We start from the raw sequence: 14,640 nt of genomic DNA, 5'->3' as shown, positions 1-14,640 counted from the left end.
CAGCTCAAAAGGGAGAAATTTTGAATCCTCCCAAACAGAGTTGAGAACGCAACTTCCTTCAAATGATTTGTCAAGTGAATACTGTAACTAGACACAGAAAGAGATAGTCATCCCAAGAACAAGATACTATTTTTTGACTTTCTAACTCCGCCCGGGCACAAGGGAGACGCAGAACCATGTGATCCCAGAGCTGGTAGAGGCCAAGGGTCTTACACTGAGCTTGAAAAGGGTACCACCTGCTTTCCACCCACGTAAACTTCTTCAATATTTCGGTCGTCTCCTGAAAGAAAAATGAGAGAATCACTCATCAAGGGCTTTTATGTCTGGAGTATTCTAATTGCCACCAGGCGGGTTTTAGAAACAAATACCACTTCTATGAGAGAAAACGCACAAAGGTGCCTTTTTTCTCTCAGATTGTTTCTTATCTGGACAAGGGGACATGGCCAAGGGAAGGTGTTGCCTCGAATTTGAGGATTAGGGTTGGAATTCTGCATCTAAGGCAGAAATCACAGAAAGTTGGGTCCGCTCCCTTTCAGCTGGAGTGGTTTGCATTTCCAGCACCAACTGTAAAGGAAATACTATCTTTACACCTCAGAATCATGCTCTGGGTGGTGAGGTGGAAGGCCTGCAGGAAGTGAGCTCAAGAAATAGCACCTGCGTCTCTCCCATCTCAGGTTTATGCAGGACTCAGAGCTCAGTGGACCAAGTGGAGGCAGGGTAGAGCCTTCGGTACTCTTTATTTCTCTCTCTCAGTGAACGGAATGGAATGTGAGTACATTAAAACAAAACAAAACAAAACACAAAAAACCACACGCAGTGAGACTCCACCACAAACATCACAAATACGACATGGTAGGGTAGCCTTGGCGGGGGGGGGGGGGGGGGCGGGGGGGCGGACAGAGCAAACGTAGGAGGAAGAGACAGGATGGCCCCTCCCCTGGGCCTGCCTGCCATTCCTCAGCTTTGGGTTTATCTCGCAAAGAGGCATGTGCATTTCAAATAGTGCCTTTAAATAGTGTGCCCTAAATGGGCTTGATGCTGAGAAATGTTAAAATAAAATAATAAACCAAATAAAATGGTCACGCATAGGGTTTAGCCTGTGGTGCCACAAATATAGGGAGCCATACCCAAGAAAGAGACAAGCAAAGATTTTATTTCCCACAGAGACATATATCCACCTACCTACATAGAGGAACTTCTGGATAACAGCCTAAAATACAAAATAGAATAATAATAAGAAAAAAAATTCTGTGCATTTAGGAAAGTAAATTCATAGCCAATAGCGGTTGGCAAAGCACAGACATAGAAATGTATTTCTCAATGGCAAAATCTACTCTATTAGTGAAAAAGAAATGGTCTTTTGCTTACAAAATAATCCTGGCTATTAACAAATGTTTATCCATTATGTAAAAGTTCTTGGCATGTGATATTGAAATCTTCAGAGAAAAGTGTTACATAAATTAAAGAAATTAATTTAATAAAATAATTCAAATATTTTAAGAGACGTATAAGAAAAGTGGGTGAATGGGACTCAGCCCTATTCCCACAAATTTACTTTAATGAAGGAGTAAAAGAATAAATAAGTAATATAAAAATAACAAATGGTACCACCTTCAAGCAATCTGGCATCTTTCTTCTAAAAACCTTGACAAGTTATATATAATGTCCTGTTTACTCTCACCAGTGTATCGATTTATAAGTAGTAGTGATGAGGAGAACAAATGCAAAAGAAATGTAGACAAAGTTAAATTTCCCTAGAACTTGCAGCCCATTGACAAATACTTGAGACAGGCAGAGTAGGACATTCCCCAAGGAACTCAAAACTGCTTTGATGTTAACACTTTGCTAGAGGTAAAATGCAACCTTCCTTGACAATAGCCACGACTTCCAGGATCCTATGAGTCTTCTTTAACATGTGAAAATACCTTCTAGAAACACCCTTGCCCACCACCACCACTTAAAAGTATATAATCAATTGTTCCTCACAATTCCAGAGCAGCTCTTCCTGCCCAAGGGTCCTGTCTCCGTGCTTAAATAAAAACATCTTTTTGCACCAAAAACATCTCAAGAATTCTTTCCTGATCATTCGCTCCCAGCCCTCATCACATCAGTAATGGTTAATTACTTTCTAGAAAAACTCAGTTTTATAAAGAGTTGTTAGGAAGAACCAGTTTAGACATAGAAAAAATATTTTAAAATAAGAGGAACAAGGTAATAAAACTCATTTTCTTATAAAGTTAAGAAAATCAAGGTAGCATTGTGGTCAAGAGGCCAGACTCTGGAAGTCAGAAAGTCCTGGGCTGGAATCCAAACTGTATCTACTAACTACTAATTACCAGCCAGGAGTCCTTAGGTAAATCACTTAACTTCCATTAGGCCTCACTGCCCATGTGAGCAACGAGAGATATTAATAGCATTTGCGTGTCATTAAGAGTCATTCTAATGGTTAATCAAAAAGGATGCATGGAAGTACTTAATCCCATACTACCTAGCACATAGCAAGTGATCAATAAGGAATGGTATATTGTGGCTCCTTGTAGTCAAATACATTCAAATATACAAATATCTTCAAGATACCAATTTCTGTCAGTACCATTATTCACATTGCATTGGCAAATGATAAACAGTTGAAAAGGATCTAGCGTCCCTTTTAAGATCCTCCTGCATTCCATGAAAAGTTTCAGTTTCTATCCTTTTTTCTATAGGGAAGATATTGTGACTACTTCATGAAATCTATGCCTTCTGATGAAATTTATTTTACTTACTTCCGACGGATCACCAAAAAAATCCCCAGAAAACAAGTCAATGGGAGAGTCAGACGCTTTGGGGTTGATCAGGAGGGCATCAAATTCCTTGCCCACTTCAAAGTTTCCAATCTCTTTTTCCAGCCCCAGGGCTACAGGTTGGAATAAATTAATAAACAGTCAGTCTTTGGAGCCATCAGGTGGTGAAAATGTCCCAGTTTGCAAGGACAGAATCTGCCAACATATCACTAGAAAAAGTTAGTATCTTAGTGTGAAGCAGAAAAGCTCTCTCATTCCAAGCGGTCCTAAAACTTTGACATACAGAAAGCAGAATAAGGACAGAGAAAGCAAAATCTAAGAATCAAGACAGTTCCCCTCATCACCACGATCTATGATTCGGATGGTGTCGGTCTATCTCAGCTCTGTCAGTGCATTTCACAGTCCAGCTGGTCTATGATTTCCATTCATCCCTCAAACAAACATGACAATTGACATAATATCTTTCTTCTTCTTCCCTCTCCTTCTCCCCTCACATTCCAGCTCTTTTCCTTGCCCTTTTTGTTCCATGAAACAGCTGACTGGATCTATTTTCATGGCAGTGAAATGAACCTCGAGTCAATAAAAAAATAAGTATCCTTTTACATATTTGCGAATGCAGGCATATCCATCATAAGTTCCTCGGTTTACATCCTGTGACTGGAGAAAATTCGCTTCTGAAAGTAAATAGATCCCCATAACTCAAGAGTCCCAACACTTTTGAAAGCAGACTGATTTCTCTGTACCCTCAAGGGCTTTCTGGTTGCCAGGGAAGAATGGTTTTCTAAAATAGGCATGGGTCAATAACATCTATTGACTTGATCCATCGCAAAGCTAGAATTCACGTTCCATGAATACTGGATGTCAAGGAAGAACATCTGTCACTTATGATTTAGTTTCAGAAGATGGGAGTGGTTGGCTTTCCTAGTCAATAAAGGTATTAAGTCTAAAGCTCCTTAAAGGCTGTAATTTAAGTGTGCACTGAGGTGCCAAATGGAAGCATGCGTAAAAGGAAGGCCAACTGGAGGGCAGCGTTATTTACTTGAATGTTTACATGTGTTGGTTGTATTCTGTCACAGGCAGGACAGAGTCCAATGTGAAAATACTGGATTACGTATCTCTGTCAGACAATATCTGGTACATTATATTTCTACATATGGATATCCAGTAGTCTTTTGGCAATTGTCTAAGTACCGATGTAGAAATCCTACTTGTTCTTAAAAGATTATTTAAAGGGCAATTCCTTTATTCTCAGAAAAGAAAAAGAGTGTGTAGCTAAAGAATTCTCTTAGGAAGACAGGGGTGTAAAAAGAATTAGAAAAGGTTAAAGGCAGTTAGGTGACTTCTACTAATTACGTGGGGAAGGACCAAATGTAATAGAAAATCAGCGGAAATTCTCTCCTCCTTTACCAATGACAGTCTACTTCTTTTTGCCTTTGACAAAGAAGTATAACAAATATGAGTTTTTAATGACCGTATTCAACATAAAATGGTTGTGTGTTTAATAGGCCAGAGAACCGGCTTCATTTGCCAGTGTAATGGTATATATAAACTAACTGAGCTAATCATTAGAAGCTGGAAAGTCAGGCACGAACTAACCAAAAAAGACACGATTGCTTTCGTAAATTTGTAAATTGGTCTAAATTCAGATTATTGCAGAGAGGCCCAGCAGGGCTGGTAAGCAATTCAGATACGTTTCAGGAAATGCAGTTTTGCAGCCTTGGAGCAAACGTCTCTGCGAGGGTGATGTATGCACATCCTGATCTTGAGAGTGAATGTAAAGGCTGTGGCAAGCTGGGAAGACGCCACAGTTTAAACAGGGAACTGTTCATCTCATTTCCCTCATAGTGTCATAGAGGCACAAGCTAAGGAGAAGAAATTTCATCACAGGAAGATCAGTGGCCCAGAAAATAGATTTAAACGCTATAGAGCCAAGACAGAAAAGGATTTGGTAAGCACCCCATACCAGCTTGATCACATACAGGATCCTGATGAAGCACCTCACAGAGAGTCTAGGATAAAAAAAGCACCATTTAAGTACAATCCATTCGCACCCCGAAAATAAGATGGTAGGCCAGCTACTCAAACTCAGATGCACAAACGGACTGGGGGTCGGGGTGGGGAGCGTCACACCTGTTTTTAAAAATGGGCGATTTAAAACCTGGAACCTTAGAAAACGAAATCATCAGGAAAATGCCAAGAGCATGACCTCTACTTGTGTTTTGTTTTTTTCAGTGTTCTTTATGGCGTTCATCATAGCCCCAAACATTCAAAGAAGAGCCAGGAAGTTCTCTTCCCAGGACACTCTCAGCTACTATCATCCTGCATTTCTAAGACTTGTAGAGGAAGGTATCACAGTGCGAGGGTAAGAACCTGCGCTCTGGCATCAGACGATCTGGATTCAAACCATGGCGCTCTGTACCTTGATGGTTGTGTGTGCCTCATTCGGGTATCTCACTGGTAAGGTGGAATTCGTCGCAGTGGTTATAAGGATTGAGGAACGACATAGTAAAGCATGCTGCATACTGCCTGTCATCTGTGAGAGTTCAGTAGCTCTTGGCTATTATTTTTACTATTATTGTTATCATCACTCAGGCCAACAGAGAGCATGTTACTTGACTCTGGAAAAAAAACTGCTTATTTTAAAGAACTCACATGTGACCATTGCAAATATCCAGCAAAGCAAAATTAATATAATTGTGTGCCGAGCATGTCTTCTGTCAGAGACAGGGGGCTTGCTGAAGAAATGACATCTCCGCCACATATCTGAACCTTAAGTCGCTAAATTTGGGATATGTAATATGAGATACGACAGTCATGAGTATGGGATGCCTGCTGATGCGACCCTCCTGTGCCTTCACGTTGCTTGCAAGGGCACACATCGGCATGGTTGTATACTGTTCAAGAAAGAAAGAAAATGGTCATTACCTTGACTGCCTCCAAGAGTAGCTAGTCTGAAGGCCTCTTTGAGGCTGAGGCTTTTCTCATTTATCTTATTAATTAAAAGTATATTGGAAACCATCACTGCTCTTCTGATTGCATCAAGCATGGAAGATGAATAACCACCGGCCACATCTACGGTAGACAAAATAAAGCCAAAGCAGTCACTTCATGAGATAAATGGAATATGAGGTATATGGAGTACGAGGTATATGAGGTTGGGTTTTTGGTTTTAGTGACTGATATTCAGTCTGCAATATACTTCAAAGAAAAGATCTTACCTAAACACAGAATAGGTATACAGTAACATTTAAAATCATTGAAAACCTGCAATTAGCATCAAACGGATACCTGTATTCCTTTCTTAGGGTTGCCACAACAAATTACCACAAATGTGGTGGCTTGAAGTAGCAGACGTGTATTCTCTCAGAGTTTTGGAGGGCAGAAGTCTTCAATCAAACTGTCGGCGGGGCCACGATCCCTACAGAGGTTCTAGGGGAGAATCTCTCTTTGCTGCTTCAGTTTCTGGTGTCTCCTGCCGTTCCATGGCTTGTGGCAATATAGCTACAATATGTGCCTCTGCCTTCAAATGGCCTACTTCCCTCTGTCTTTACATGTTGCTCGTTTTCTCTTATAAGAACATTCATCATTGGATTTGGGGCCCACCTTAACTCAGAATGACTTCATCTTGGGATCCTTACCTTAATTACATCTGCAAAGACCTTTTTCCAAACAAGGTCACATTTACATGTTCCAGTAGACATCTTTTTCGGGGGGGGGGGGCGGGCAGGAACGCACAATTCAACCCAGTACAATGCTCAAATGGTTAATAAAGTTAAGGGAAGAAACTCTTATCTCTGAATATTCCCTGAAGCCTCACAGAAGTATGCCTGCATAGTTACGAAGGTAATTTGGGTAACATGAGATTTAAAACAAACTCATGCTCTTATGCCCTAAAAATCTCATCCTAAGTCTATTCTAATCCAGATGAGAACTTTGGGCATTAAAAAGCTACCTCTTTATGATAATTTTTCAGGGATAGCTTTTAAAATGAACTTAGACATTCTGGAAAATTAGTGTAATAAACGAACAGTGCTGATGTAAACAGCTTTATATGTTGGTTGGCATCATCATCAGGTGAGGAATGTGATTTTTAGTGATTTAAATAAAGTCTCTAACCATAATTAAGTTGAAATACTACGTTTGACAAGAACAAATGCAGAAGTTATTAAATGCATTTGCATAAATAAATGCCAAGTAAATAAATTAGCATGTTTTATTAAAGGAAAAGTACATCTATAACTAATAAAATACCTTTTATATTTTAAGGGTTCCTTCTGCATTTCCAGGGAGACAAACTTAATTCTCAGTGCCTTCATATACTTCAAAAGTGGAAAGTAATAGCCTATTAAGTAATAATCTCTAGTCTGCAGTTCATTTCTATGTGCAACTGTCTTCTATGTCCTTAGATAACATGTATAGAATTGTTTTCAGAAATTTTTTTCTTTTAGCAGATGAATACTACCAGAAGATCATCCACTTCTTTGGCAAGTTTTATTACATCTACCTAAGTTATTAGTTCATTTTAATGAAGAAGATATGATATATATGTGTGTATATATATATGTGTGTGTGTGTGTGTGTGTGTGTATATACATATACATTTATGTATATACATATACATTTATGTAAATACATATATGTATTTATGTATATATTATATATATATAATATGTATATATGTAATATATATGTGTGTGTGTGTATATATATACATATACATTTATATATATATATACACACACACACACACATATATACATTACACAGGCATATTACACAGGAATATTATTCAGCCATAAAAAATAATGAAATCTTGCCGCTTGCAACAACATGGATGGAGCTAAACAGTATTATGCTAAGCGAAATAAGTCAGTCAGAGAAAGACAAATACCATATGATTTCACTCACATGTAGAATTTAAGAAACAAAACAAGCAAAGTGAAAAAAATAAGAAAAAGAGAGACAAACCAAGAAACAGACTCTTAATTATACAGGACAAACAGATGGCTGTTAGAGGGGAGAGGGGTGAAGGCATGGGTTAAATAGGTGATGGGGATTAAGGAGTATACTTGTCATGATGAGCACGGGGTGATGTATGGGAGTGTTGAATTATTCTACTGCACACCTGAAACGAATATAACACTGTTAACTAACTGGAATTAAAATAAAAACTTAAATTTAAGAAAAGTTATTTGTCCATTTTAGTAACAATCCATTAAATCTTCATTTTACCATAGCTTCAAACTGAAAAATTTCAGATAAGATTCAGAAATAACGTACTTTTAACTTTGAAAAACATTGTCTGCTTACTTTTTATTGCTAGAACCAAGCAAACGTTAAGTGTAAATGCAGAATAAAAATGCTATCACCATAAGGTATGGAAACATGTAAAGACTGAATATATATTTCAAAATGCAGCTGACCTTTGAACAACACGTGATATGTTGATTTTTTAAATAGAGTACAGTATCGTAAATACATTTTCTCTTCCTTACGATTTTCTTAGTAACATTTTCTATTCTCTAGCTTACTTTAGTATAAGAATACAGTATACAATGCATATAACATACAAAATATGTGCCAACTGACTGTTTATGTTTTGGGCAAGGCTTCCAGTCAACAGTAGGCTATTAACAGTTAAGTTTTGGGAGAGTCAAACTATACACGGATTTATGCATGGGGTCAGCATCCCCAACCCCCACATTGTTTAAGGGTCAACTGTATGTGGACAAAGACTGAAAGGAACAAAAACAAAAACAACGCCATTAGGATGGTATTAACAGGGAAGATTTGACTAATGCAGTTAAAAAAAAACAGGTTTTATGAAATATGACAAAGTAGTATTTTCTTCAATATCTAATAAAAGCTAACAATATAGAAAGAATAAGGGCAGATTAGAAAACAGTGCTATGCAATTCACTGAGAAAATTTTGAGAGCTGTCTTATTATGTTGCTGAGGATCCTATATTCTTCAGTTGTTATGTTAGTAAAGTACCAATAGGAACCATACTGTGCCGAAGAAAGAATGAATGGACCCTGGTATTTAGTCTGGACTATTGGTGTAAGAGTCAAGCTTTTCTTCTGGGAATTTCTGTCCAGAGTAACTAACTTCCTGATCCCTAAGATACCCAGTGAGCTCAATGGTTTCCCCCTGCCCCCCAACACCTCCCCGCAACACATTTAATGAAGGTAAAATCCCTATTTTATCATATCACAAGAGGCAGCGTGACGGGGTGGAGAGAGAAAGAATGAGCTTTACATTTTACTGACCTGGTTTTAAACCGTAGATCTGGGGCTTCATTGTTTTATAGACCTTTGGTCGGTACCTTATGAACCTCAGTTTTCTCAGAAAATTAAAATAACATAACCTACCTTAACAGGTGCTGAGAAAATCCAATTAAATAGCATAAGTGCAAAGAAATAAGGACTAAAGGATGGAAACTACATGGGGGAACTGGAGGGGGCAAAAAGAATGCATTTTTGCAGAAAATGGATTCCCAAACCCCCAAGTCCCTCTACCATCACAATAAGGAACAACGCTATCATTTGCCAGTCAACACAAAGGACATTATTTACAAGAAGACACTGAAGAAACCATACAAGAGTAAAAACTTGAGCCAAAGGGCAATGGGAAGGTAAAAGCACATGATTAGATATGTGCGTGTGCATTTTGTTTCATTCATTCATTTATTGACCGTCACTTACTGAGCACCTTCTATGTGCTTGATCTATTTAAGCACTCATAAGTAAAAGTTATGGGCTCCACATGAGCCAACTACCTGGTGAAGGAGAAGGAAAAGAGACACATGAACAAACAAATATTAAGTATAGATAACATTCAGCTAATAATAAAGAAAATGGACAGGGAAAACCCATTTAGCCAGGACGGTCAAGAAAAGACCTCTTTAAGGCAATGATATTTAGACTAGGACAGGAGTGAGAACTCAGCCATATAAAGAGTGACATAAAGGGCATTCCAGGCAGAGGAACAGAATGCACAAGTTCTTTTGGTAGAAGGGAGTGTGACTTCGTAGAGTGGTTTAAAACATAGCCAGTGTAGGGAACGGGGAGAAGTGAGAGACAAGGCTGGGAGCTGGACGGGTGTCAAACCATGCAGACAGAGCTTTGTGTGCCTTGGCATGAGGTTTCCCTATTCAAAACCCCACTGAAGGGTGTAAGCAGGAGGAGGTAAAATGGTCTGATTTTCACTGTAATTCTTTTGAAAAGAGAAGACTGAATTAGAAGGGCCCGGGATGAATGGGAGACCAATTAGGAAGCTAGTGCAGGAGTTTAGGCAAGAAACCATGGCAACCTCAGGTGGCCGTGGCTGATTTGGGGAAAGGGGGTGGACTCGGCAGATATTAGAGTCGTGGGTTGGATGAGTACAGTGTAGATTACAGAATACACCTCACTCAGGGTGTGTTTGTTTGGCTGCAGCGAGAGGAAGAAGAGAAAACTCAGACGCAGGAAAGTGTGTACGTGGGGACATTTGGTGTGAGGAAGAGGAGGGAAGGATTTCTGATTGTTTCTATTTTCTCAATGACATGAGAGAAGGGTAAAGAAGTCAGGAGGGTAAGAGTTGGAGTAGAAAGTTTAGGGCAAACAAATAAGAAAAGGCCGTCTTGGAATACGGGGATGCATGTGTATTTAGAGCAACGTGATTGTTTGGGTAGTGCTGAGGGCCATTTGGAATTTGAGAGCAAAATTTAAAATGAAACCCCACCGGAGAATTTTTTTCCCAGCAACTTCCAGATGCTCAGCTGCAGATGCTGAGAAGGGGAATCGTTGGGAGAACCAAGGAGGTTCACGTTTTGCTGAGTACAAAGAAAATGAAAAGGACACGAGAGTTTCCAAGGAAATGATTATAGCAATGTATTCTGGCATCTAAGCTGGGTAAATTAGGAGTGGAAAATGGATTTGAGAAAGCACGGAATCAGTGGCTTGGCGTTTACAAGTTGGTCAAAGAACTATTGCTTTGGGAGTAATGCAACAAGTAAGATAGAAAGTCAGGAGATTGTCATTAGGAGGTGGGACCCTGGGGGCGCCCAGGTGGCTCAGTCGGTTAAGCCTCCGACTTCAGCTCAGGTCATGACCTCGCAGTTCGCCAATTCAAGCATCATGTCGGGCTCTGTGCTGACAGCTCAGAGCCTGGAGCCTGCTTCACATTCTGGGTCTCTCTCTCTCTCTGCCGCCCCCCCCACACTCTCTCTCTCTCTCAAAAATAAACATTAAAAAAAAAAAAGAAAATAAGTAGGACCCTGGTTCCATGTATGTTGTTTGTTTTAATGAAGTAGTAGGTCTTGTTGACATAAACCTTGTTCCATATTTTTTTCCCTTCAGATTACTGTTTTTTTTTTTTTACTATGTCCCTTTATTCTGAGATTTGAAATTTTTACATACTTAGAATTTTGTTCCCACTTGCCAAATACATCATTCTGTTAACCTTACACAGAAACCGCAATTTCTTGGTTTCTGTTAACAAAATCAGAAAATAGAAGAAATTTTAGTATTTGGAAAGTTTTTTCTTGCAGAGCATGTACCGCTTTCAAAGTTTGTGACGAAAGATTAAAGATGTTCAAATGACGTAAGGGATATATAATACCAAACCTCAAGGACCTGGCACTCAGTATCAAAAGTAAAATATTCAGGTCCCAGGAACCTCTTCCCAACCAGATGGAGACTCTTCTTGATTTACTGATTTGCCATTTTAATTTTTTTAATGTTTATATTTGTTGCCGTTGTTTACTGACTTTATTTTTTAGAGCAGTTTAAGGTTCACAGCCTGATAACTTTTTTTTTAATTTTTTTTCAATGTTTATATTTATTTTTGACAGAGAGAGACAGAGCATGAACGGGGGAGGGGCAGAGAGAGAGGGAGACACAGAATCGGAAACAGGCTCCAGGCTCCGAGCCATCAGCCCAGAGCCTGACGCGGGGCTCGAACTCATGGACCGCGAGATCGTGACCTGGCTGAAGTCGGACGCTTAACCGACTGCGCCACCCAGGCGCCCCAGCCTGATAACTTTTTTATAAGATATTACTTTTCACACTGTGCACATTCTATTAAGATACACTTTTGATTTTTGCTTTTGTTTTTTAAACTCTTTTACAATTTTTTAAATCTTATTTCTGTTTTAACTGACTTAGCCTTCGCTGATATCCTATTATAGTATCACTTCCTTGATCCTGGCCCTTTATTTCGCCTCATAACTCATTTAATCCTGTAGATTTTCAAGTAGTTTTTCCAAAGCGTTCATGGGGAGAATATTTTCCAAAACTTTGTACATCTGAGAATTCTGTTGCCTTCACAAGAGAATCTCGTCCAATATAATATTCTTGAGTAACAACTATTTGGCTCCAAACTCTTTCTTTCTCTTGGTATTTTTCATGCCAAACTGGTTTTTAATTGTTTTAGTGACAACTGACTTTTTTTCCCCTGCCTCACTGTTTTAAGACTTTTTTGTTTCCTTTTTCTTCGCGACTCCAATATTTTGCCACAATGTGTTCAGTTATGATTAGCCTGGAACAGGGTAAGTTCTTTGAATATGATACACAGTTCTTCCTTAAGCTTAAGGAGAAGACTTAGCCTTCAAAACTTCTATTATATTTGTTCTGGATCCTGCTGTGCTGGTGCAATGCTGTCCTGCGTTCCACGTGGATCATCCTCAAACACCCCCTTTGATCTTTGGCCAACTTTGCTCTTGACATCACTGATTTAATTTTCTGCAACAATAGTTCTACTTCGCATAGCTTCCTACATGGTTAGTTTCTTTGCTATTTTTAAACTGAAGTATAATTAAGATATCATAAAATGCACAGAAGGCAGGTGTCCAGTTCGATGAATGCTGACGACTGTACATGGCCACTGAAGTACCTTTCAGAAAAACAAGATATTAAACATTTCCATTGCTCCGGCAAGCTCTCTCGCCGCCCTTTCCAGTCAATTTCTGCCTCCGGCCCCAACCCTTGGCAACCGCTTTCTGATTTTTATCAACACCAGGTAAGCTCTACTGGTCCCTAGGTTTCATGCATATGGGGACATGCAGTGTGTGCTCTTCTGTGTCTGGCTTTTTTCATTTAACAAAATATTTTTTAGATTGACCCTTGTTTTGCATACATCGGTGGGTCGTTCTTTCCTGAATGCTGAGTAGCACTCCATTGTAGGAATATGCTTCAGTTGGCTTATCCATTCTCCTGTCGGCAGGTGTCTGGATTGTTTCCAGTGTGGGGCTGTTATAAACACAGCTGGTATACACGTCCGTGTACTCCTCTTTCCATAAACACACATGTTCATTTCTCTAGGGTAAATACCCCAAAATGGAATTACCAGGTCATATGCAGATGCATATTTAACTTTATAAGCAACTGCCAGTTTGCCAGTTTTCCAAAGTGGTTGTAAAACTTACTGTCCCTCCAGCCGCAGGCGATTGTCTAGTGCGTCTCATTCTTCCCGCCCTCCCCCCCACCTCCGGTTTTCTTCTTTCATTTAAACACGTTCCCTTTCCATCACAACTTGTGGTCTTTTCAAAGCACCATGTCTTCTTGTACTCCAAGGATGACGGCAATTTTCTGAAACTTTCTTCTGGATCCTGAAGTAGGTCATTTTCTGAGATAAGCTCATCTTCTCATCCTTTGGAATACTACTTTCTCTTGGTTTGCAATGTTTTTGTTAAGCTTCATGTGAGTTTCTCCTATCTCATAGGTGAACAAGCCCAGATCTGTCTCCACTGATGATAGACAGGGTGAACAAAGTACTTTTGGACCTGCTATCTCTCTACAGTATGAGGTTAAATGACGTTCTGGAGCCTCCCGGGGACAGGCAGGTTGTTATATAAAGGGCATATTCAGAAAAGGGTGGAATGTAGAGGGGATATTTCAACAGAAACTATGTAAAATGCAATAGCATTCTCCAAATGCATAAATGAATATATCATATTTAATCAAATCTTTGGTCAATACACCAACATTGATTTTTCCTTTAAACCAGTCTTTGTTGACTGGTGCAATGTGCCAAGAATGTGCTAAGCACTTCGCATGCATTTTTTTTTTAATTTAAGCTTCAAAACAAGCTTATAAGGTACACATAGCTATAACTGTTATCGTAATTACAAAATGAAGTCTTAGAAAATTCAGGTAATTTGCTCAAAGTCTTACAGCTAATAAGTGACAGTTTTACCTAAAGGCTTTATGCATTGTTATACAACCCAAAGTCAAGAACTAGAAGTCATGTGATGAATTTTTTAAAGTTTTTATTTATTTATTTTGAGAACGAGAGAGAGAGAGTGCGTGCACACAAGTAGGGTATGGGCAGAGAGAGGGAGACAGAATCCCAAGCAAGCTCCACACTGTCAGTGCAGAGTCCGAGGGGGAGCTCAAACACTTGAGCCGTGAGATCATGACCTGAGCGGAGATCAAGAGTCGGACAATTAACCAACCGAACACCCCAGGCACCCCTGAAAGTCATATGACGAATTTAAATCATGGAGACCAAAATCCTAGAAAATTGGAAAGCAACACTTACCTGATTTTTGGCTGTCTACAAAATTTGTCATTAACTGACTAGCGTGTAACAAAAATTCTTGGCCATGTTTTTCTTATTCATTAAAGCTCTTCTGTGAAGGTAAAATCACCACCTTAACACCTGTGACTCTACCCAAGTATTGCCACAGTCTCAGTGATTGAAGCCTTAAATTAGAATAAAAAAAAAATCTTAATTCTTTTGATTCATGTAAAATTGGGGGAGAAAATCTAACATAGCACACATCTTTAAAAATATTAATAATTCATTTTGTATTATTGTATATCTTACCAACATTGCTGGTATGAAATTGACTGAAACAGCGGTGCCTGGTTGGCT

The 14,640-nt window shown here is 39.1% G+C and overlaps 1 protein-coding gene across 1 annotated transcript in view; it reads right to left on the bottom strand.

Moving 5' to 3' along the window:
• Positions 1–209: 209 nt before the first annotated feature.
• Positions 210–14,640, bottom strand: part of GDA (guanine deaminase) — a 76,701-nt gene continuing 62,270 nt past the window's right edge. The window contains exons 11-14 of the mRNA XM_047097469.1: positions 5,709–5,855; positions 2,766–2,896; positions 1,183–1,210; positions 210–280 (exon numbers count right to left, since the gene is read on the bottom strand). Coding sequence (XP_046953425.1) covers positions 210–280; positions 1,183–1,210; positions 2,766–2,896; positions 5,709–5,855 — 377 coding nt within the window. The remainder of the gene's footprint in view (positions 281–1,182; positions 1,211–2,765; positions 2,897–5,708; positions 5,856–14,640) is intronic.

The sequence above is a fragment of the Lynx rufus genome, unplaced genomic scaffold (genome assembly GCF_022079265.1).
Source record: "Lynx rufus isolate CCGP_SWC_20201006 ecotype Redwood Valley unplaced genomic scaffold, mLynRuf1.p SCAF_10, whole genome shotgun sequence".
NCBI classification, from domain to species: domain Eukaryota; kingdom Metazoa; phylum Chordata; class Mammalia; order Carnivora; family Felidae; genus Lynx; species Lynx rufus.
The sequence above is the reverse complement of the archived record's forward strand: the minus strand, read 5'-3'. Positions and strand labels throughout refer to the sequence as shown.